Raw genomic sequence first — 25,080 nt, forward strand, 5'->3', positions numbered from 1 at the left:
ATATACTAACAGCAGTCAACTACATGTCTTTATGGTGCTAACATTCATGTAGCATCCCTTACCGGAGCTCGTGGTGAGATAGCTCGCCCGGCTGACGCAGCTTCCCACGGCCGTATTTCACAGATTTCAGATCCTAATAAATAGCCATCTGTTAACAGCTAGTATGTGAAGATAAATTGCGAATTGAACTTTTATTTTAGCTTTTCTTACCAGGATCTTTCAGCTAATTTGGCGGTTGCCTCGTGAGTAATGGCTTTCACAACAGGAAATGTTGACTCACAGAAAGTCATCTCAAGGCATACTCGCCTCCTAGTGGCAGGGAGGGAAAATTACACCTCCAACCTTATGCAGCAGCACAACCCACAAATCTGATGTGGGTTACACTAAACTTTATGGTTGTTTCATTTTATTGACCCCCTGCAACACATGACTTACTACATAGTGGAGAAACCTTTGCTAGCAAGCACAATAATAAGACATTTCTCATAGTTTGTCGTCACGTTTGCACACATCTCAGGAGGTATTTTAGCCCGCTCCTTTTTACAGAAACTCTAAATCCTTCAGGTTTCTTCACTTTCACGTAGCATCTCCATGCTTGAGCTCCCTCCTCAGATTATCTAAAGAATTGATGTCTGAAGACTGGCCAGGTCACTCCACAATCTTAATTTTCCTTTTCTTTAGCTACTCTTTTGTTGTCTTGGTTTTGGGACATTGTCATCCATCAACTACTCATCTTCGATGTTCTTGCTGAAGAAGAGAGGTTTGGGGTACCTGGTCCCCTCTACTGGCCCTCTGGTCATCCTGTACCCTTCGCAAAAAAAAAAAAAAAAAAAAAAAAAGGCCCCAAAGATGAATGTTTTCACCTCTGTGTTTGACTGTGGGGATGGTGTTCTTTCGGTCATACTCAGCATTTCTCTTCCTCCAAACACGGCAGAAAAGCTAGATTTTGGTTTTATCACACCTCAGCACTTTCGTCCAAGCCTTCTCTGAATCACTTATATTTTCAGTGGCAAACTTAAGACAGTCCTGTAGTTGCAAGATTTCAGTCCATTGCAGTCTAGTGTGTTACCAGTGGTGTTGTTGGTGACTGTGGTTCCAGCTACCTTCAGATCATTAACAAGCTCCTCCTGTTTAGTTTCATCCCTTTCTTGTGATCATCTACGCCTCATGATAGGACTGGGACAAATCATACCGTTCACGGTAATACTGGTATAATGTTGGGCAATGATAAGAAAATGAAATATCGCGATAGAATATGGGTAAAACGCGCATGCGCAGTGCCTTTGTTTTCATACGTACATGGCGGAAAAAGCATGGCGGTGATGGAGAATGAGAAGGGCGAACACGGATCGTTGAATGAAACGGATGAACCAGAACTGGTTTGTAAAAATGCTGTAACTTCACTGGTGTGGAACTGTTTTAGCTGTCGTCCGTCAGATACACAACAAAGCACTATTTTTGGTAGAGCATGCTAGCGGGCGGTCGTTATTACCGATATTACCGAAACGATTTGATGTGGTACACGGCGCTCAAAAATCTGTCAAAATTTTTTTTAGTACGACTTTGCTAAGCTACGAACCTGCACCGCTTGATGGATTGTCGGAGCTTTACGGCTATCGTAGGCAGGAGCCTCACGGAGTGATACGTACTATGCTTCAACATAATATTACCGTATTGTGTGTGTTTAACCTCTTTTTAAGTTTTGTGGATATTATACATGGTTATGCTGAGGATATGTCGGCCAATTTCCACTGGAAATGCCTTTTGGTTCAACTGTCAGCAAGGAATTTGCATTTGCACTGTTAAATTTTTATATAACTTTAATGCAAATAAAAAACAGCTGCTTGTTTAAGTGAAAATACATTGATGAGGTATTTTTTGCACTAAAAAAAGTTGTGGAGTTGTAAAGTATTTTGTCTCGAGTCAATTATATCGTCAGTTATATTGTTATCGCAAATTTTCAAATATATGTCATGATAAATATTTTTGGATTAAAATGACCATTGTTTGCCTTTGGCCTGGAGCTCCATGCAAGACCTTGCCCTGTCCTACCCCATGAGGCAAGATCTTGCATGGAGCTCCAGGCCAAAGGCAAACAATGGTCATTTTATTCCATTTCCAAAAAACTGCACCAACAGTTGTCAGGTTCTCACCAAGCTTCTTCCTGATGGTCTTGTAGCCCATTGCCACCTTGTGCCTGTCTACACTGGTATCTTTGATAGCTCTTTAGTCATGTTTATGGTGGTGGAGAGATCAGAATGGAAGAAACCGATTCTCTGGACAGGTGTGCTTTATACACATAATGAGTCAAGATCAGGAGTATCTGTGATTGACTGATGTAATCTGTGTCTCAAATGGCCATAGACCTGGTCTGGAGGAACAAGAATTCTGGTTGGTATTTGAATGACATTCAAAATCAATTCATGACTTTCATGTAATGATGTACGAACCAAAAGTAAAATTCACATAGATTCCACTGGATGTTGTAGCAAATATGGAGGAAAAGCACAGCTTTAAAATTAGGTTGAATTTTTAGTTGAATTAGTTTTTAACAATTCACTTACAATTACGACACCGCAGTTGTAAGTTTCTTGTTCGCGTGGCCGCCATCTTGGCACAGTGTTTACTGTGATTGCTTTGCAAGGGCCAGCAGTAGCAGAGTTGGAGTGGTTTATGCCCCAGTGTCTAAATAAATGGTGCGGCAGTCCGAGCCACAAATTGAACGCCTGTGTCCGACTGGTCTCTCTACAGTGCACCCCAATCCAACACAAGATCACACAACGCAGTCCAGGGTGTAGGGAGGCCCCTGCACTGGTTAAGGTTTGACAAACAAGTCTAAGTCTGCAGAGCTTCACCTCCTCAGCTCAGGCCTGAAAACCTGTTTGGCTATTCTGCTCTTGATTTCACTCTTTATTAGCTCAGATTAGTTCACCACATTCTGGTCTCTGTTCAGTTCAGCTGCATTTTCCACAATGCTCTGCAAAGCCACCAAGCCACCCGTTCTTCGCACATTCAGTCACACCCTTCCTGCTCTGGTTCTGCTCAAATCTCATCCTCAGCTTGACAGTAATTATTCATCTTTTATTTAACTACAGTCCCATATATGTTCATTTATCAATCTCATATAGACAGCTCTGGCTCACATTATAGCAGCCTTCAATGTCTGTAAACAATCATGTTGCTAGGCAACGCAGCATGCTGCATTAATAGTTTTACATTAATTTCTATGGGGTAACAATGGCGTCCTCTGCAGTTCTAGGTAAATGCGGTCATGTGTGTGTTTTTTCTTTTTAATCCCACACAGCGAATAATTCAATATTTGAGGAATAAGCACATTAAGGTTTTAATTTAACAGAGTTACACAATATTTAAAATTCCAAAAGAGTCAAAACAAAGCTCTTATCAATTCTGATGTTAAAAAAGGAACATCAAATAAATATTTGCTGTGGTTCAGTAAAAGTTCTCCCAAGTAGACAAACCTACAAGTTACTTAGAAAGTAGCTTCTTCCAAGCATTCTGTCAGAAACAACAATTACAGGTATTTGTTCTACAAAATGCCAAAAAACAAATCTTACCACAGAAAGCGACGTAGAGCTTATCCTGAGTCTCATGTTTGAGCTCCTCCTGTGTGGCTACACAGAGGAAGAGGCTGCTGTTTGTCCTGGTCACCATGGTGAGGAGGGTGATGTCATAGCGCTCTCCTGTGTGCGACACCTGTGGCTCCTCAGCAGGAAGGGTGTTTCCATCCCCGTCCCTCCACTCTACTTTAGGCTTTGGAAAAGCACCTCTGACCTCACACTTCAGCCGCGCCTCGTCCTCGCTGATTTTCAGGACATGAATGAGTGGCTTCGGAGCTGCACCTGTGAACACAGTGTGGCTGTGTCAATCACTCGATCAGTCTTTTCACCTCCTTTACTGTCTCAGAAAGAATAAAGAATCAGCACCTGCTTAACACCACAGTACTACAACGCTGAATACCGCAAAGAAATGTTTGTATTTGTTAAGCTAAATTATAATGTGAATAACAAATTAATGTGTCACTGCTTTCAATTACTTTTAATATAAAAAATGTGTGATCTCTTCTGAAGAAAAACTACAATTATGGTAATTGGTCTTTAAACTGAATGATTCATTAAACATATGTTAGGAAACAAATCAATCTCAGCACCTCACAAAGTCCTTATAAGAAGAAAAACTAACAGTGATGTGGGTTCACAGAGGGCTTAGACATAGACAACATTAGCACATAAGCTATGGTTAGCTTAACATAGCAGCTACAGGATCAGGAAACAAACACTTCTCACACTCAAACTCTGACTTTCTGCAACACAGGAGCTCTTGAGCCTGTTCAAAATGCTTAAGTGTACAGTTTGTGTGTGTGTGTGTGTGTGTGTGTGTGTGTGTGTGTGTGTGTTCTTCAGAAAATCTTCAGCTTGTTTTGATAGAAAGGGTTGAGACAATAGATGTAGTTTCATTTTTAGGTTTTTGGGGGGTTGATTGCAGTAAAATATCCAGTAAAACATGTAATGGCACAAGCCGCTGCAGTGTTCTCCTGAATGAAAGGTGTGAACACTCAGACAATATTGCCACATAAGCGCTGATATCGGAGGAGAAATCGTCAAAATCAGAAGCCAAGACTTTGTCGAGTGTGTTGTGCAAAGTGTTTTCCACAAACTCAAGTTTTCAAACTGTTCCAACGACTCCATCTGTGTTTCCTTATATCTCTGAGCTTCTGTGCTGGAACATCATTAAAATGGCAGGAAAAACAAAATCGTACACTCGTGTGATGGTTCACTGCAGCAGCCAGGGCAACAACTTATTAAGCTGCAAAATCATGAGGTGCATGACCAGCGGACGCACCACAAAGATTGTGTTGTGTGACACATGATGTGATGTGAAAATCAGCGCACAACACAACTGACACGTCGAGCATAACCAGCATAACTTAGCTACACAGCATGTACCTGACACCAGTACCTGCACTGCCATCTTCAAATCCACATCACAGTTATACTAATTCTCAGGTTTATATATTTGCTGCTCTCAGGTGTTTATAGTGCAGGAGAGTCACATGTGCGTCAGCTTAAACATAACGTGCAAATGCAGCAACAGAATGATGATACACCATGCGTCACAACACTTTCAGCAACAGCCTATTCACATTTTTAAAAAAGGTCAGGTGCTGTGTGAGTCTTCAAGGCGACAACAATAAACAGTGATACTGAAGTCAGGTTCAGGACAGATTTCTCCTTATCTGTCATTACTGACAGAACCACAGGTTTCATAAATTGTTTATGGCAAGTTTAAACATGTTTGATAGATGCTGAGGCTAACAGATGTGTAGCTACACAACTTATAGATGTAAACAGCAGCATCATTACGATGGGGCGATCGTGGCTCAAGAGTTGGGAGTTCGCCAGTCTCGGTCGTTGTGTCCTTGGGCAAGACACTTCACCTACTGCCTACTGGTGGTGGTCAGAGGGCCCGGTGGCGCCAGTGTCCGGCAGCCTCGCCTCTGTCAGTGCGCCCCAGGGTGGCTGTGGCTACAATGTAGCTGCCTTCACCAGTGTGTGAATGTGTGTGTGAATGGATGTGTGAAGCGCTTTGGGGTCCTTAGGGACTAGTAAAGCGCTATACAAATACAGTTTTACAATTTTTTACAGTTTTACAATTTTACTCACCAGTAATATCTTCAGATCGGTCTCTGATCACAGGCTCTGCAAGACAAATAACAGGCACATGGCCTCAAATTGTGGTCATAAATATTTTGTACTTGTAAATCAAATGTGTATTTGTGAAATTCGTTTTGTAACCTTGCGAGCTAAAATATGTGAACATTTTATGTTTGTTTATCTACAGATGAGAATTTTTGTGTGTGTAAAAAGATTTGTTTGTAAAAAATATTTACAGGAGTTACACATTTTTTGTTAAGGTCTGGTTACAGATACAAAGCAACAAACTACGAGTAAAACTCTGTGCTCTGGTTTCCTGGATGTGTGTGACTCTCAACTGACAAGTACAAATTTTGACCTGATTTTTCTTGCTTTCACCTGGTTGAAATACAAATACACATTTGATTTACAAGTACAAAATATTTATGTCATGTGCCTATTGTTGTCTTGCAGAGCCAGTGATCAGAGATCTCTTTGGAGATATTCCTGGTGAGTAATGATTTAAATTCAATTCAATTCAATTTTAATTATATAGTTATATAATTATATAGCGCCAAATCACAACAACAGTCGCTTCAAGGCGCTTTATATTGTAAGGTAGACCCTACAATAATATATACAGAGAAAAACCCAACAATCATCATCCAATCAGAGAACAGATGGGTTTGGCTGTTGGAGGGGTGCTTTATGGAGCTTCAAGTCCTGGAAGAATAAATGCCCTTTTACATGCCAGCCCAGCGTTTTCCTTCATCACCACGAAGGAAAACAGTCTGTGTGTGTCCGAATTTGGTGATTTTTGTGTGACAGGTTCATGTGCTTAATACAGGGACATCCAGAGCCTTTTCAACAGTGCTGCATAGGGCTGTGCGATATGACCAAAATCTCATATCCTGATATAAGACATCTATCGTCCGATAACGATATAAATAACAAAAATGTAACATTTTCTGTAAATTCTGTGAATCTCGGGCAGCTGAAGTGTTTCCAGCTGGGCGTCGTGTACCTGGAGTCGAGTGTTTGAACCGATGCATGAAACCATATATTTTTAGACATAAGTTGTAACGGCCGCCGTTTTCTTTGTGAGTACCGGTATTTATTAGACGGCGTGCTGCGGAGAAAAGTCTGTTCTAACGTTTGAGTCTAAGGTTCTTTTTTTTTTTTTTCACCTGACGGCTCTTTGTTGCTTCTCATCCGTAAAATCTCTGCATACTTTTTCACGTGATTCAGTTTATTTTGAAAAGTCTCAACAGGATCTTGAGCTTTATTGTGAAAGGTTTATGTGGAAAATAAACAACTGGACTGGGTAGTGACAGTTGCTGCTAACGACCATCAAAACGATGAAAAAATATTGCCGTAAACAGTTTATTTTGCGGCACCACAAAACAAACAATAGCGTAAAATGAAACGATAGACGTTTTTATATCGTCATCCGATATATATCTTTATATCCAACAGCCCTAGTGCTGCAGACCTCGGGGGGAAAGCAGTATTGTGGAAATGACAGTCTTCACTAGTGGGGATAGTAACAAAGCTTTCTTTGTTATGAATGAGCGATACATGTTTCTATTGAACATTTGAAGATAAAACAACACAAACTCTTGTAGAGGCAATACAGTCAGAGATAGAAACGACATTACTACAATTACATGACTTTGTGATAAACTAATCCTAAAGTAATAATGGTATTTCTAACCACTGATATACCACAACTTTATCCTTTCAACAGCTACCGAAAGTTAAAGGACCTAGCTTGTATGGCCCCTATGGCATATTTATATAGAGATCCTCCAGCTTCAAACTGTATTACCCTCCCAGGACCCGAAGCTCAGTAAAGCACCCCTCCAACAGCCAAACCCATCTGTTTTCTGATTGGATCGCCATATTTGTGATTGACATGACATTGACCAATCAGGTGAAAGGGAGAAAAATCGGGTCAAAATTTGCACTTTTAAGTTGAGAGTCACACACAGCCAGGGAACCAGAGCACAGAGTTTTACACAGGGCTCTAGAATAACTTTTTGCCACAGTTGCATTGTAACTTTTTTTTTCTTAGGTACACCAGCCCAAAAGTTAGGCGCCCCCAAATTTTTCAACCGCATTGCTTAAAACCGGTTTTACATGCTCACTTTTTTGGGGGAAAGTTGTGAGCATCACAGCAGATGCCTTTGTGTCAAAGTAACTGAGGATAAAACACAGAAGAACATTAAGATGATTTTCTGTTCTGGCTTTTTATAGCAGATAACCTTAAAAATATTCTGCAATATTGCATAATTTAAAAAGCATAAATTTCTTCAGTATTGAACAGCAGAAATTAGGCTTTGTTGTCCAAGGACATTTAAGTAGAAAAAAAAAAAAAAGACAGCCTCCGACAGCACTGTAAACAAACTGGTGGGTAATAAGCGAATGAATAATGCAGAAAACAGAGATTTGAGATGGGAAACTGTTCTTGAAGTACAGAGAGAGAGAGAGAGCTGTGCATGAAGTGGGATGTTATCGTGGTGGAAACAAGACAGTAAAAGTCAGAGGGAATTCATGACGACATTGATCAAATGTGAAGCGTAGTTTGGATCTTCTTTTGCTGCTGTTTCAGTGAATTTTGGATGGAGAGAGATAAAACCTGCAGCTCAGAATCGAGCGCAAAACAGACGTAAAACACAGAGCGGACCCGACACATCAGAATCAGTGAGCTGTCGGCTTTCAGCCCCGACGGCGTGTCTGTGTACGTGCTGTCGGGTGAGAAAGCTGATTCTGATGCGTCGGGTCCGCTCTGTGTTTACTTCTTTGTGCAGAATCCGTGTACCTGCTCTCATTTGCTGTTTGGTGTTTGTTGAAATAGTTTTGTGAGCTTTAACCAGAGATTCTGGCGTTTCTGGCAAAATACATTTATATTTAAAAGTCAGGATTTAATGAATCGATATCGCTTTATTCAAGCTACTCACCTCCCTCGCTGTGGCTGATTTTTAGCTCAAGAGCCTCATGATTAAAAGTAGATCCTTAATCCAAACTTAATCAGTGACTGTTTGATCAACTTGAATTTATGATCCTAAAGCAGAGACCCTTTTTGCACTGTTAGCCTTTATTTCCAATTCACATGTAATCTAAGTCTACATGCAAATTTGAATTTGTAATGAAATTGTTGCTGTGTTTGCACAGCATGTTTAATAAAAGTGCATTTAAGCAAATGTTAGTGTATAAGGAGTGAAATTGTATTTTGTTTTTGCACATACTGTACAACAGTGTGGACAAAACAACATCGACATTTTAAAAAAATTAAAATGTGAGTTTTTAGAGAAGGTTTTTTTTCCAGATGCATTAAAACTAAAATACTCACCAACAACAAGCGTAATCCTGAATGTTTGTTCTGGCTGCAGACGTGGAAAATCACAGGTGTAGACTCCGCTGTCAGGCACCACAGTGTTTTTGATGATGATGGAGGCGTTACCAGACTTCAGCTCTAGTGGAAAATGTGAGACCCGTCCTCTGAAGTGCTCGTCTTGACCTGGAAGGCCGTTATAGTAATGAAGACCTCCGTCATACCTGAACACCTCCTGTTCATTTGGATCAACTTTCCTCCAGTTAAACAGCTCTTGTATAATGCTCTCCTTGGTGCTGAGTGAGCAAGGCAGGGTGGCGTCACTTCCTTCTCGTACAACCACTTTGATTCGTGAACCTGAAGGACAAAACATTTTTTAACCATAATGGGGACCAAATGGGAATAGTGAGCAATGGGGTTCCATTGCTCTGTAAAAACAGGTTACATGTATGTTAAATAGGGCTGCCACGATTAGTCGACTAGTCACGATTACGTCGACTATCAAAATCGTCGACGACTGATTTAATAGTCGACGCGTCGTTTGAAGCTTTGTAAGATCCCAAAAGACGCAGGAATAAGTAGTAGGATTTAAGAGTGTAATAACGGACTGAAACAGAAGATGGCAGCACTGCATGTACAAGGATGCCAGCTGCCGTTAAACCCCGAAGAAGAAGAAGTTGTGTCCCAGAATTCATAGCGCAGCCCAGCTCAGTTTCCAACAATGGCGGCAGCTAGTTAGTTTTAATATTACTCTTATTATTCTTTCTGGGTGACAAAATAAACGTTTAACATATTTTCAGGCGAGAATGTAGCTGTGTAAACCTCAAATATCTGCTCAGTTTATCAAGACACCACATATTTTCAAAAGCGCTCCGACGTTTTCGGAGACGTCTGTTACCCACTAGCTCGATAGCTAGCCGGGGGCAAGGCTCACTAGAGCCCGTGAGAACACCGGACTCCCGGCAAATCATTTTCAAACCCACCGCCGTCTTTCGCTACTCAGGTTAAACATATATAAGTCACTTAGATAACTTAAAATGTTACTGTTTGGCTTTTTTTTTTTTAGTATTTTATTTGTTCCTGAGTAAATCGGTTTGGCTGAGATTAAAGTTATAGTTTTTACACAGCTGAATAAACGTCAAGCAGACAACTGATTATCAGAAGTGTGAGATGCTGGAGAATATACTCCGGTGTCCTGTTATATTTTAGATAGCAAGGAGCAGACGGCTGAGTTTATTAAACTCCACCGAAACAATCTGCAAATTTCATTAAAATTTAATAAACTATCATCTTGTCTTTATTTTTAGTTAGCACATACCTTAAACACTTGTAAGCTAATGATCGTTATATAAGAGCAGATGCATGCTGGTGCAATAAGCTGTACGTTTTATGTCCAATGGATGCATGATCTGATTAGTCGACTAATCGCAAAAATAATCGGTGACTAGTCGACTATCAAAATAATCGTTTGTGGCAGCCCTAATGTTAAACAATAGCCTGGATGCTGGCTATTATTTTTTAGAATAATTATAATAAAGTACATTTAAGCCAAGAAATTTCTCCACAAGACAACAATGAGACCATATTTAAAGCTTACTTTCAGAGTAGTTTAACATTTGTTACATTTTTATTCCATTTACAGAAACATTTCACCGTCCTTTTCTACAGGTTTAGATAAAAATAGAATTGCTGACTTGCCGTTGCACTCCTGAAAAGTGTTTCATAAGAACTTTACAGTGAAGATGATTTCAGAACTTTTAGGTATAAAAATGCCGTAATACTACTGTATTACTGTTTTGGATCACTCTCTCTTATCTCATCTCACTACAGTCAAAGTCACAGTCAGCTGTAAATGCAACCTGTTGCATGTGTGAAGGTGATTAGTTATGTTGTTATAACCTAAGTAAGGAGGCTTAGAAAGGACTCCTCTCTTTAAAATATTTCTTAGCCAGCTTAGAAGCTACACCACACAGAATACACCTGAATGAGATGAAGACAGGTGTGAACAGTGCAGGTGCAAGGAGGAGAGGTAGTGAAAGTAGAGTTTAAAGACTTTAGGTAGGGATGCACCCATACCGATACAGGTATCTGGTATCGGCCTCGATAAAACATTTTCTAAAGTACTCGTACTCGTTAAAAGTCCCCCGATACCAGGGACCGATACCACGGTCTGAGAAATGTCTATGTTTGAGCGGCGTGTAAGGGGTTAATCGCAGGCGCCGAGTGCCCGTCCCCAGGCCCCGGCTGCAGCTCAGAGCGGGGGAGAAGGCGAGGCGAGACAGGTCAGCTGTGTGGAACTATTTCAAAGTGAATGAAGATGACAAAACAAAGGCGGACTGCAAATTGTGCTTAGCGAAATTGTCCAGAGGAGGCTCAAAAGGTTGCGCATTTAACACAAGCAATTTAATTAAGCACTTAAAATCCCAACACGACAAGGAGTACAAAGAGTTTACCCACGCTTCTAAACCAACACAACCCACGCTGCAGCAAACTCTTGCAAGACGAGAGAAAATGTCCAGAGACAATCCACGTGCTGTGAAAATAACACAGGCAATTATAGAGTACATTGCATTGAGTGACCAGCCACTCCAGGAGGTAGAAAATGTTGGATTCCTGCATCTCCTCCATGTTCTGGAGCCCAGATATGATGTCCCAAGCCGCCACTACATGACTGACACGGAGTTGCCTAAACTACATGAGTCCTTGAAAGAACATATCCACAGCCTACTGCAAGCCTCCTCTGCGTTTAGTTTCACCACGGATATTTGGACAAGCAGTGTTAGCCCCGTGTCGCTAATTAGCCTAACCTCCCAGTGGATAAACGAGTTTCACCCCGCAACGAGCCATATTACATGCCAAACAATTCCATGAATGACGCAGGGCTCCCAAGTCTGCCGCGTGTTGCGCACACACTCCAACTGGCTGTTCACGAGGGCTTATAAGCACGGAGGAGCATACCTGATGCTATAACAGTGGGGCGGAAAATAGTTGGGCATTTTAAACATTCCGCCTTAGCCTACTCCCGCCTCGAGGACATTCAGGGACAGCTCAACCAGCCAATAAAGAGACTGCAGCAGGACGTACAGACGCGCTGGAACAGCACGTATTACATGCTCCAGTCCCTCATTGAGCAAAAGCGAGTGCTGGGGGTGTATGTGTCCGAGCATGAACTCCCTGACTATCTCACCGCTCACCAATGGGCTCTTATGGAGAAGACTGTTGCCATTTAGTGGTGGGCGGATCGATCCAAAAATCGATAGTATCGATACCAAGTCGGCATCGGTATCGGATCGATTCTAGCCTGGTGAGATCGATTCTTTACTTTGAGTTCTGCTCATTTACAACGCTGTGCTTTTGGCAAAGAGGAAACAGCCAGGTCGCTGGACTCACCGCTCCTGTGTCAGCGGAGAGCAGGCACACTTTGCTCCCTCTCCCCCACTCTTATGTTTCGGTGTTGCGCTGTCATGTCACGTGACTTAGACACTTTGGGTTTTTTAAAGTTGTTTACATATTAATTATACTTTTCCAGCTGTTTTTGTTGTTGAGAACTTTAATTGTAATTTATGTATTATAGTTTATCAACAGTATTTGCTTTAATTTGTTTACTGGTTTGCGTGCACTTAGGATTTTTCAAAAAAAAAAAAAAAGATCGCCAGATCCGATGGCATTTTCATGCTTCGCAGCATCATTTATTCTTACAGTAATCACACGGTTGCTGTAACAGTACATTCAACGGCTGCAGCTCTCCCGCTGCCAGCCGTACACATCACCACCACCAAAACTGCAGCGGCATCACAGAACACGCCCCGTCACATACCCCCATCGCCCGCTTCAGGCAGGGGAGTCATCCGGCCGAACCTACTCCCCACTCCGCGAGCAGGCGAGGGAATCGGCCCGGACCATCAGCGCCCCATGCCCCGGGCCAGCGACGGGGAAGTGTCCGCACCTCCAGCGGAAGCCTCGAAGCCCCGGAGCTGCCGCTACTGTGGCAAGCAGCGGGCATGGAAGTGAGCCGGGGCTCACAGGCAGCTGGGCAGAGGCCGGCACGCAGGACCATGCAGCGTGTCGGCCTCTGTTGGAGGAGGCCGAAGCGGACAGCACGGCGCCCTCGGGTGTGGCACAATCCACGCGCACCTCGACCTCCGTCTCCAGCTTGGCAGGTCTCGCTGGCGCGCCAGCCTACGGCTCACCCCGAGCCGCGCGCTGTCTAACCTTACAGTAATCACACGGGTGGTGTGACAGTACATTCGACGGCTGCAGCTCTCCCGCTGCCAGCTGTACACATCAACACCAAAAACAACAAAAGCACAAGCAGCGCACAGGTTTTAGCCAGCGAGGCATGATTGTAGATCCCGTGAAGGTGAGTCCATCTCACCTATAGCGGCATCGCAGACCATGACCCGCAACAATAATAAAGCATTTTTAATTTAATTGTAAATAAATTATTTCTCTTAATTATGTCCTAGGTTTTAACTATTTAATAATAAAAAGTAAAACATGACAAAAAACACTTAAGGCCATGAAAATTAATGGCGATTTAGCAATTCAATGAGGCATCCACCTTATTTATTGAAAAGTATCGGTGATACTGGCCCGTATTTACTTGGTATCGGATCGATACCAAAATATGCAGTATCGCACACCACTAGTTGCCATCCTCGCCCCTTTTCAGGAACTAAAACTAAAAAGGTGAGCAGCTACAACGCACTAGCCTCTGATGTCATCCCAGCTGTGACTGTGCTAGTGAGACTTCTAAACAGAGAAACAGACGAACAAATTTAAAATTAAATTTTGTTTTTTTATAATTATTTATTCTGTAATATGTTGCATACAACATGCTTTTCACTTTAAATAAATGTTCTTAATTCCAAACTAGTCCCTTGTTTGTTTTTTGTTAAATTATATGACTAAAGCTGTTACCTGTAAATTTAAATCATGTTTTTATTAAGTACTCGGTATCGGTATCGGCGAGTACTGAAATGCAAGTACTCGTACTCGTTTTCAAAAAAGTGGTATCGGTGCATCCCTAACTTTAGGTCAACCATTCAGATGCATCTGACAGTGCAGGCGGCTTTTTATCTTAGTTAACTTTATTAATGAACTAAAACTGGATGATGATGACGTTTAGCGAGGCTTTAACTCTTTTTTAAGCAAAATGTGTCCTTTAAGGTTGAGTTTTTAGTGACACAATAAGTATAAGAAAGCCACTTATATAAAAATGTAAAGTTTAAAATATATACAAATATATTTGCACAAGTAGTTCAGTAAGACATGAAAACATGTAGTCAGACCCAGCATTCATATGCTAAGCTATCTAAGTAGTATGAATGCTGAGTCTGACTACGAACTTATATCTGTAAACTAAAAATTAGCACTAGCATCCTTACCGGGTTCACCTTCAGCTGATGCAGATGGTATCAGAACGTCGAGACAGAACCACAAACACTCTGATGCTGACAACATCTTTAAAAGATTCATTGTCCGACAGGTCTCTTAACATTAGCGCTTATGACTACAGAAGCTATCCTCCGCCTTAGCTATCAGGCTGAAGTCAAAATGACTGATGATTTTGGAACTCCCGATAAACAATCCCAATATAGAAGAAGTTAGTAGACCACAAGTTAAACGAATTTCTACAGCTGTAGGGCGTAAATGGCACCAAAACAAAAACCTTCGTGTTTGTTTACGATTTCCGGTTGTAGTTCTTCTTCTTCTTCTTCTTCTTCTTCTTCTGTATAGGTTTATTGGCGGTTGGCAAACAGCAAAATGGTGCATTACCGCCACCAACTGGTGTGGAGTGTGGACCGAAATGACAAAAAAAATAAAAATAAAATAAAATATTCAAATTCTCCCGAACAAATGGGTCTGCCTTAAAAACCAAAATACAGCCTGATAACTTTCACTTATAGAACTCACGCGAAATAAATCAAACAAGTCCAACTCCACTGTCATATCGTCCAGCTTTTTGATCAGTTGTCTCCTCTCCACCTGATCCTTCTGACAGTGCAATATAACATGTTCTATAATTTCTTCTTCTCCACAGTAATCACATTTCCCTGTATTATGTTTCCCTATCATGAATAGTGTAGTGTTCAAACCAGTATGTCCAAACCTCATTCTTTGTTTTTGTTTTTTCCCGCTTGTCCCGTTTGGATCTTTTGCCATCAGAATTATAGTCAAGAGGCAAAGAAAGATGCCCAACGGATTTACTTTACCAAAATGGATCATCCCGGCCTTGCCGTATTGGTCTATTTGATTCACCTTTGCTTTTATTGTTTATTTTATTTTATTTTCACTTGCTAAACACGGGACAGACATGACTGGGGGAAAGAAAAGGGAGAAAGAAAGAGAGGGAGGGAAAGAAAAACAGTGGGGAAGAGGAACGGCAATAAAGGGCAAAAAACAAAAACCAACAAAACAAACAGACAAAAACTACATATATCAATCACCTGGATCACCTGTTTAGAAAGAAAAAAGAGAAAACAAGCAAAATAAGAGAGCAATATAATAAACAACATCATCACGATGATCTATGTGAATATAACAGTAAATACTAAATATTAAATATTATTGTGCAGCACGTAAGATCGACAGCGCACAGTGTGCTTTGACGTAGGAGCCAAAGAGGGTGTTGTTTGTGAGAACCGTGTGTACACCTGTGAGCATGAGCGCGCTTGTTTTTTTAAAAAGGTTCCTTCATGTAATGATCTGCTAGAGGGTGTGGGGGGGGGGGGGGGGGGGGGGGGGGCACTGCCCCGTCCTCCAAGGCATGAAGCAGGTATGGAGGAGATCAAAACTCCAGACATCCAGAGGCCCTCAGAGCACAAGAGACCAAGGAAGACCAACAGAGGGGCAGCCGCGCCACTCTCCCGGAAAGAGCTGAGGAGAGCCCCAGATGAGAGGTCGCTCAGCAGCCGCGGAGCAGAAGTCAGGGGGGGTTGCAGTGACGTGCCTGTGAGCTCCGCTGGCAGCCAGCTGTGCCAGAGTGACCGAGCCCCAGGCCGAGAGGCCGAGGGCACCCCACCCCCGAAGGGGCCCGAGCGAGCCCCAGGCTCCAGGCCCCGACAAGCAGGAGTGAGCCGGTACGTACCTGCACGCCCATCCCTGGACACCAAGAACAACCAATGCACCGATGTCTGAGGGTGTCTGCCACTGGCAGGGGGAGTGGTGGGGGAGATAGGCCCTCCAAGGTATGGAGGCCTGAGACGTCCCTAGAGAGGTGGCGTCTGATACCCGACCTGACATATAGACACAGACAAACAGGCACACACAGATACAAACATCCATTCCCACCCTCATGCTCTCATATGCAATTACTCAACACTCACCCAACGTGAAGACAGACATAAAGAGACGCTGTACACACAATCACACTCCCCAAGCGTACTCTGTACCCCAGGTCTAGGTACCCTTGCCCCTAGAGGGGGAAACTGCACCCAGACCCAGGTAGTGTTACCCTTTTCCCTGGGGTGGAGAGAAGCAGACCGCCCGGACTCCAGTTTGGATTGCTTCACCCAATCACACAGGCCTTTCTCCGGAACACACTAGACCTTCTCCAAGCTACTTCTGCATCGCTGCCCGACCCACTGGAGGTCGTTATGTCCGGCTTGTCAGTCCAGCCTCCAGAAAGGAAGCGGCGCTCACACCGCAGATGCTCCTCACCACAGTCAAACCCCAGGATTCCTGAGCAGCCGACTGTGGTGAGTGAAACGGACAATTTTCCTATTTCGGACTGAGAAACTGTTTTTTTCCTGGGCTGTGTTTTGTGCGGCAGATACCAATAAGAACTGCTTATCAGCTGCCCAGCAGCCTTCGGCTCAGCTTCCAGTGTCGGCTGCAACGCCGCCACCTGTCACACCTCCACCACAATCTGGCCCGCTACCTGTAGCCCAGTCTTCAGCCCCGTCCGCCACGCAGCTGCTATCACAACCAGAATCACTACAACCTTTGTTGCAGTCCACGACTCAGTCAGTAGCTCAGTTGGTAGCGCAGTCATTAGCTTTGTCATCAGTTCAGGCTCCAGTGTCACCCTCTCACCTTCTCAGTTGCCACTAGGTCAGTCTCCAGTGTCACCTGTTCAGCAGCCATCAGCTCAGTCTCCAGTGTCCCCGCTACCTGTGGCTCAGTCTCCAGTGTCCCCTGTACTTCAGTCTCCAGTGTCCCCTGTACTTCAGTCTCCAGTGTCTCCAGTGTCCCCTGTAGTTCAGTCAACTGTAGCTCAGTCTCCAGTGTCCCCGCTACCTGTGGCTCAGTCTCCAGTGTCCCCTGTAGTTCAGCCTCCAGTGTCCCCTGTAGTTCAGTCTCCAGTGTCCCCGCTACCTGTGGCTCAGTCTCCAGTGTCCCCTGTAGTTCAGTCTCCAGTGTCCCCTGTACTTCAGTCTCCAGTGTCCCCTGTACTTCAGTCTCCAGTGTCTCCAGTGTCCCCTGTAGTTCAGTCAACTGTAGCTCAGTCTCCAGTGTCCCCGCTACCTGTGGCTCAGTCTCCAGTGTCCCCTGTAGTTCAGTCTCCAGTGTCCCCTGTACTTCAGTCTCCAGTGTCTCCAGTGTCCCCTGTAGTTCAGTCAACTGTAGCTCAGTCTCCAGTGTCCCCGCTACCTGTGGCTCAGTCTCCAGTGTCTCCTGTAGTTCAGTCTCCAGTGTCCCCTGTAGTTCAGTCTCCAGTGTCTCCAGTGTCCCCTGTAGTTCAGTCAACTGTAGCTCAGTTTCCAATGTCTCCTGTAGTTCAGTCTCTAGTGTCTCCTGTAGTTCAGTCTCCTGTAGCACGGTCACCTGTTCAACAGCCCCTAGCGCTGTCTCCTGTGTTGCCGCTAGCTGGGTCTGCTATTCAGTCTTCAATTCTATCGGCCACTTTGCCATCCGTTATCTCTATGCAGGGAGAAAATCTAATTTCAACCCAGGGTGTTTCTCACGATTTAGCTGCTTTTGGCACAGTTATTAACTCCAGGGCTTCCCCAGAGGCTAGGTCTCAGCCCCCAGCAGATTCTGGACCCCTGAAGGTTAGGCAGCCCCCTGAGAACTGCACCGTGTTAGCACTGCCTAGGCAGAGCCAATGCCCTGAGCAGCTTCAGGGAAAAAAGAAAATCATTGACGAAATTGGGATCAGACGCTTTAATGTCTTGAGTAAGTAGTTATAGGGTTAGATAAAATAATATTGTGTTGACAAAATTGGAGTAGAGTGGAGTAAATAAGTACTTATTTGTAAAAGAGGGGACAAATAGAATCACAGGAGTAAAAATAATAACAAGATATAAAAACAGAATAAAGTAACTGTAAGGTTATAGAAAAATAGAGCTCTAAAAGAAAAAAGAGGAAAGAAAAGGAAAAAATAAGAACTAATACCTGCAAATAACTAAAACAGCAAGAAATACTAATTAAGACTAACAGTAATTCTAAAATATAGCTGAGATAAGAGTAACAGACTGCAACTGGTGGATGGCATGACAAAGTTAATCAAACTGAACTTTAGCATGAAATGATTAAAAAAAAAATAAAAAAAACTATTGTTTAACCTATTTGCATGGAATGGTGTGTATGGAAAATAGCTGGTAAAGGGTGGTGAATGCACAGCTGATCAACCTGAGGCTTTGGTGACCGTTTCACTCAAGGCAAAGTACGACACTGAATGGCCCGCACAGTTTATTAGTTCCATTCCTGAAGCAACGCTCCGTCTACATGCGGCTCCAACCTTGTGTTTGCTTTCATTAATTTTTTTCTGGGGGTTTTGGCAGCATGTTCATATTTCTAACTTGCATAATTTTGACAGGATATATTTTTATGAAGAGGTAAATATTTAATGTTAAAGTTTATTTTTTTTAAGTTTATTTATTCTGGAATAATCTAAGGAGCTTGGAAAGAAAAGCGTCTCGACTTCTTTGAGTTGCTTGAAGACGTTTCACCTCTCATCCGAGAAGCTTCTTCAGTTCTAAAGGTCAACCCTTAGAACTGAAGAAGCTTCTCGGACGCTTTTCTTTCCAAGCTCCTTAGACTACGATGACCTGGATGACTGAGAACCTTCACAGACATTCTGGAATAATATTCCAGTCTGTTTTTATCCATATTCATGTTTAAAAAACATTGTTTTAGTGTGTTCAGTAAATGTTTATCTTGTTTGGGCCGTGACCTAAAGTGTGCCTTGAATTTTGGCCGTTGGGGTCCCAACCTGCATGTGCTTACAGCGAACACCCTAGGGGAGCTTTGCTTTTCCTTCTGTTTTGCTGAGCTGCACTGTTCAATAAAACAGCTGGCATAGAACTTTGCTCCTCTCCTGTGATTTTTGTGTTTTTGACTTTAATTGAAATTGGGAAGCTGAGGTCCACCTACTGCTAATCTGAAGAATTACTCAATTGTGACAACCTCACTACTACCCCCACTGGACACACCGCTGTAGTAGCCGGTTTTCCCTCCACCCTCACCGGACTCAGCAACAGGGGACCGCCCAATGACTGGTCCCCCCGAGATGCATGGCAGGGTCCTGCACTTTGCATGGACAGGACTGGTGACAGGGTCTTCTGGAGAGGCTATCAGCATTGGTGTGCACTCGACCTGGACGGTGAATGACCTCAAAGTTGTACTCGGCAAGCTTCTTGAGCCATCGAGCTAACTGTCCCTCTGGCTCTTTCATTTTTGTTAGCCGGCGCAGGCTGCTGTGGTCTGTGCGCACTTTGAAAGGCCGTCCGAGGAGGTACTGGTGAAAATGGGACGTGAAATCCACGACGACTAGTAGTTCACGTCGTGTGGTGCAGTAGTTTTGTTCAGTTCTTGATAGCTTACGACTGCCATATGCCAACACATGTTCCACGCCCTGTTGCATCTGTGACAGCACCGCGCCAATGCCTGTGTCGCTGGCATCAGTGTCTAGTGTCATTTCACCATGGTCAAGTGGATAGCAAAGAACAGGGCCAGAGGTGAGTCGACACTTTAGCTTGTCGAAAGCTGCTTGGTGCTCAGCATGCCACTGAAAATGTGCATTCTTCTTGGTCAGGTTGTGCAGGGGTTCGGCTATAGAGGCAAAGTCTTTCACGAACCGGGGATAGTATGAGGCCAGGCCGATGAAGCGTCTGACCTCCTGGATGGACGTAGGTGTAGGCTACATCTGAACTTTTTGAACTCTGCTGGGGTCGGTAGCCACACCATGCTCGGATACCACATGGCCAAGATAAGCAAATTCAGGGCAAAAGAGGCAGCATGTGGCAGGTTTCAGTTTCAAGTTAGCTTGTTGAAGTCAGGCGTCAAAATGCTTTATAAAAATCATAAAATACACAAATATCCATTATTTTGAAAGCAGCTTGATTCTTAAATACATCAATATCAGTTTTAACAGCACAAACTTCATCACTGTGAAAGGCTCAGCTGCTGATGACTCTGAATAAAAACAGTTTTTCATCCTGAGAAATTTTACAAACAGATGTGAACACCTCACATACAGACAGACTTTCCTCCAACAAGTCGACTCGACAGGAAGACAAAAGAAAAAGTCAATCTCATCAAGTTTAAATACAGTCAAAGGTTTGCAGGAAACTTTGGTTTGTTCTGACAACAACGTGAAGCTGAGTGATATTTGAAGAAGTCAAAGCAGCTTTTTATTAGATTTTCTCTCAAACTTCTAAAAGCTTTCACGCTGACGTACAGTCAGTTTCCCTGAATGAAGAATCTCTGCTGCACTGATGTTTACAACAATCTGACATCTACAAAAGTAGAACCAGTTTCTGCAGGATCACCATCACCTGCAGTAGGTTTTGGAGTGAAACACTTACAGTTGATATAATCAATATGATCTTCTTGACTCATCACAAACTGTAGTGAGAAACATGGAGACACAATGAGATTATAACATCATGTCTCTGCTTTACTCACAGATGGAGAAAAGCAGCAGTTTGTGGTAACTGTGGTACAAAAACATGTAGTCAGACTAAAATGATCATTTAATGCTCAGAACCTTGAATATTAAATGATAAAGTTTGATGGCATTATGTGAAGATGAACAGCTCCATGTTGACATGAATGTGCCTGAAACTATCAGAATAATCCTGGTGTGCACACTCTGAATTAGTGTGTACACCAGGATTATTAATTATTAATAATTATGAGTTTTTATTTTTCCTGTTTAAAGCAAAAGATTCAAACATAAAATGTCAGGAATGTGAACTCGACACTGATCAAATCATCTGTTATATGGATGTCTAACCTTACAGATATATGAAATAAATCATAAATAATAAATCCATTATTCTAACTCACCTTTCTTGTGTTTTCTGATGTACTTTGCAGCTACAGATGGAGCCAAAACTGCAGCGACAGTCAGAACTCCAGAAAACCACAAAGCTATGAACACACCGACTCCACAGCAGGACTTCACCTCAGACGTTTTCTCTGAAACACATGAAAGTTCATGCAGGACTGTAGCAGGACGCCACATACAGCACACTGGATACACACAAACATTAAACACAGTCTAAACAAGGACACAATAAGATCTTACCACAGTAACGCACGTAGATCTGATCACGGGTCACGTGGCCCATCTCCTCCTGTGTGGCTACACAGTGGAAGAGGCTGCTGTTTGTCCTGGTCACCGTGGTGAGGAGGGTGATGTCATAGCGCTCTCCTGTGTGTGACACCTGTGGCTCCTCAGCAGGAAGGATGTTTCCATCGCTGTCCCTCCACTCTACTTTAGGCTTTGGAGAAGCACCTCTGACCTCACACTTCAGCAGCGCCTCGTCCTCGCTGATGTTCAGGATCCCAACAAACGGCTTCGGAGCTGCACCTGTGAACACAGCATGAAGCTGCAGTTACAGCACAAATGTGATGTCATGCTCTCATGTCCTTCTCTTTCCTGATGGAGATGTCAACACATCGTGTTTGAGAGCAGAGAAATAAAAACCTTTACTACAGGTTACAGCAGAGTTTGGGAGGACTTTCATTTATCAACACAAACAGGAAACGTCCTGAGTCCAGCTTCACAGAAGTAACAATGATGTCATCATTATTGAGCTTTCAGACAGATTGATTTGTTAGACTGTGACCCAGAGTGTGACCTTAAAGACTGATCAGAGAAATCTGAAGGCTTGACTGAGAACATCACTGATTTCTACATCTGCTCTCTGTGTGCTACGACTCTGTGCCCCAGAGGGAACGTACCATTACTCACACATTTGGACACCAGCACAGGTTTGATCCCAGTCCACCCAGCAGCCTCTACAAACTGCACATGTAGAGCTCAGTGACATCAGAGTCAGGCTCAGCACCGACTCCTCTTCATCGGTCATTACTGACACAACCACAGATCTGATGTATATCTGACTAAAGTCACATTTCAGCAGGTCTCAAACCGCTCACACAGGTTACAGATGCACACATCAGTGACATCATCACTCACCTGGGATTTCTCCTGATCGATCTTTCAAGGTGAGTTCTGAAAGGCAAAAATTAAACATGTTTTTTCACACAGCATCATGAAGTCATGATGGAGCTGATGTTTCTGCATCACCTTTGTCACCTGAACCAAGAGATGTTCACAAACTGATGACGTGACAGCTTCCAGCAGAGTTATTAAAGGGTTTATTTTCACGATGCTTTCTACTCACCAACAACTCGGTAAGCGATGAGCAGGCAGTCCAAAATTTCTATAATTCAATGAGTCGGCCCACAGTGGAAGGCACACGGCTTCTCCTCTGGCGTTCCTCGCTCGAACTCTTTCCTCAGCGAGGTCTTGGGTCTTTTCTCGTCCTGCTCACCAGCCCTGAACTAGAGGAATAAGCATATTGCTACATTGGTACTTCACTTTTATAGCGTTATGAGGACATGTCCAGGATTGTTCCGTCTTGACTCCTCCTATCGTTCTTACCACATTCTCCTCTTCCTCTTAGTCACTCTTCATTGCTTTTCTCCAACAGTTCCTCTTTTTACCACACCCAACTCTGCTGCGGCCTAACTTCTCCTAAAACTCCTAAGTTTCATACACATACAAGTCATTTTTCTTTCGTGTTATTACTCTTGATTCACATACATTCATCATCATGTCAACATCATGATTTATTGTTAGTTCAAACTATAATCTATACATATTCCTTTTTACGTGATTCTGTTGTTTAATGCCCATAACATTCACTCTTCATATGTACCCCCCCTCGTTCTACTCATGCTGAATAGGCCGGGGAATCTCACACTCACAGTCTCACAGTTTATCGGCAGCTGAGAGGAAGAGGTTGGATAAACTCATCAGGAAGGCCAGCTCTGTTCTGGGATGCACCCTGGACCCAGTGCAGGTGGTGGGAGACAGAAGGACTCCGACCAAAATAACATCTCTGATGGACAGAGTCTCCCACCACATGCATGTAAATGTTGCTGAACTGCAGAGCTGCTTCAGTGACAGACTGCTGCATCCTCAATGCATGAAGGAGCGTTTCTGCAGGTCCTTCCTCCCTGCAGCTGTCAGACTGTACAATCAGAACTGCTCCCAACAAACATAGATGTTTACATCAGTGCTGCAACAACTTCTACTGTTATAACTGCACATTACTTTTCTCCTTTTATACTAACTTACAATACACAATCTGAACTTTTCTAATTATTCTAAATATTTGTAACTATTTAAACATCTTTCAGTATCCTGCTCTGTTTGCACACTACAACCTGGGGTTGCCACTTATCTGTACTCTAATTTTAATAACTGTATAGTACTCTGCTTTGGTAACTATTGTCCATGATGTACGTCCTCATTTTAGGTTTGACAGCATTTTAGCAGGTAAAGGTGAATGCTTTGACATGAAGTGAGCTGCGGTTTGGTGAAGGCCTCGAAGGGGACTGGCGATGGCTCCCGGGCCGAGCAGATGCTCATGTACTAAATAGAAATGATGAAGTTAAAGAATTGAAAACAAGGAGGGAGTGTGGGGCACGTAAATGAGAATGAACATCTTGTAGAACTGGGGGTCCTATGTAGATGACAACTGGAAGGAGCGTATTTGGAGGCGTGGTCCTGCTCTTTAAAATCCGATACATAATCTCCCCCCAAAAATTGTGTTTCTGTTCTGTTTGTATATGTGGACTTTTTTTGTTTGTTTGTTTGTTTTTTTGCTGCTGATACAACCAAATTTTCCTTTGTGGGACAATTAAAGGATTATTCATCTGTGGACATCTACTTTAGTTTACATGTGATTGTGTTTTATTTCCCCTCTTCCTTAAACTTTCATTGTTTATACCGTTTAATAAAAAGCTTGGGTGCCATTTTTACATGATCAAACTTTTTCTTTATTAAGTCCATAATTTACAAAAATAGAAAATGAGTGTTTTTCTGATCACAGTCATCACTTCAAGACTCCACGTTTGACTTCCTCACATGATCACAGAGTTGAAGAGACTGAAACGGATAAACCTGAAGATCTTTCTGCTCTTTTAGAAGATTTTTTTTTTTTTGCTTAAACCTGCACATTTTAAATATTTACTGTCATTAGTTTTCTTCTTTTCATGTCCTGTGACTGCAGATACAGTCAGGAGAAAGATGCACAAATATAAACTCCTCACAGACTTCATTTCAACAAACTGAAAAAGGCAACGGCAGACCGACCGACTGCGGTCTACAGCGGGGAGCTGGTCGGGGAGGTCGTCGGTCGGGAAGCTTTTTCGCCGGTTATAAAGCCCGTTCAGCTCGCGCTCTGTAACTCTTCTCTCGTCTTCTCTCGAAGCAGAGCAGCTTCCACAAACTCTCATTGTTTATACAGTTTCATTTAAAGCTCAGGTGCCATTTTTACATGATCAAACTTTTTTCTTTATTAAGTCCATAATTTACAAAAATAGAAAACATTTAAATATGAGTGTTTTTCTGATCACAGTCATCACTTCATGACTCCACATGTTTGACTTCCTCACATGATCACAGAGTTGAAGAGACTGAAACGGATAAAGCTGAATCTAAAACTGAAATCTTCCCTTACGAGCAGCAGCTGCTGTCGTTCTGCTCTTTTAGAAGATATTTTTCCTCAAAGCTGCACATTTTAAATATTTACAGTCATTAGTTTTCTTACCGTTTTCTAGTCCACTGACTGCAGATACAGTCAGGACAAAGAGCACAAATATAAAATCCTCACAGACTTCATTTCA

At 42.9% G+C, this 25,080-nt stretch overlaps 1 protein-coding gene across 1 annotated transcript; it reads right to left on the reverse strand.

Annotated features, from left to right (window-relative positions):
* Nucleotides 1–209: 209 nt before the first annotated feature.
* Nucleotides 210–14,701, reverse strand: LOC134627348 (butyrophilin-like protein 1). Its single transcript, XM_063473354.1, has 5 exons — nt 14,373–14,701; nt 9,004–9,342; nt 5,682–5,717; nt 3,576–3,860; nt 210–309 (listed from the first exon to the last, which is right to left on the reverse strand). The coding sequence occupies exons 1-5, from the start codon at nt 14,461–14,463 to the stop codon at nt 287–289; spliced, it is 774 nt and encodes a 257-aa protein (XP_063329424.1). The 5' UTR covers nt 14,464–14,701; the 3' UTR covers nt 210–286.
* Between the last annotated feature and the right edge of the window lie 10,379 nt (nt 14,702–25,080).

The sequence above is a fragment of the Pelmatolapia mariae genome, linkage group LG5 (assembly GCF_036321145.2).
Source record: "Pelmatolapia mariae isolate MD_Pm_ZW linkage group LG5, Pm_UMD_F_2, whole genome shotgun sequence".
Lineage (NCBI taxonomy): Eukaryota > Metazoa > Chordata > Actinopteri > Cichliformes > Cichlidae > Pelmatolapia > Pelmatolapia mariae.

Coding starts and splice junctions, on each gene's coding strand:
- LOC134627348 (XM_063473354.1), bottom strand. CDS start 14,463: ATGAATCTTTTAAAGATGTTGTCAGCATCAGAGTGTTTGTGGTTCTGT. Junction 5,718..9,003: donor CAGGATTACGCTTGTTGTTG/GTGAGTATTTTA, acceptor TTTGTCTTGCAG/AGCCTGTGATCAGAGACCGA. Junction 3,861..5,681: donor CCGATCTGAAGATATTACTG/GTGAGTAAAATT, acceptor CTGTGTTCACAG/GTGCAGCTCCGAAGCCACTC.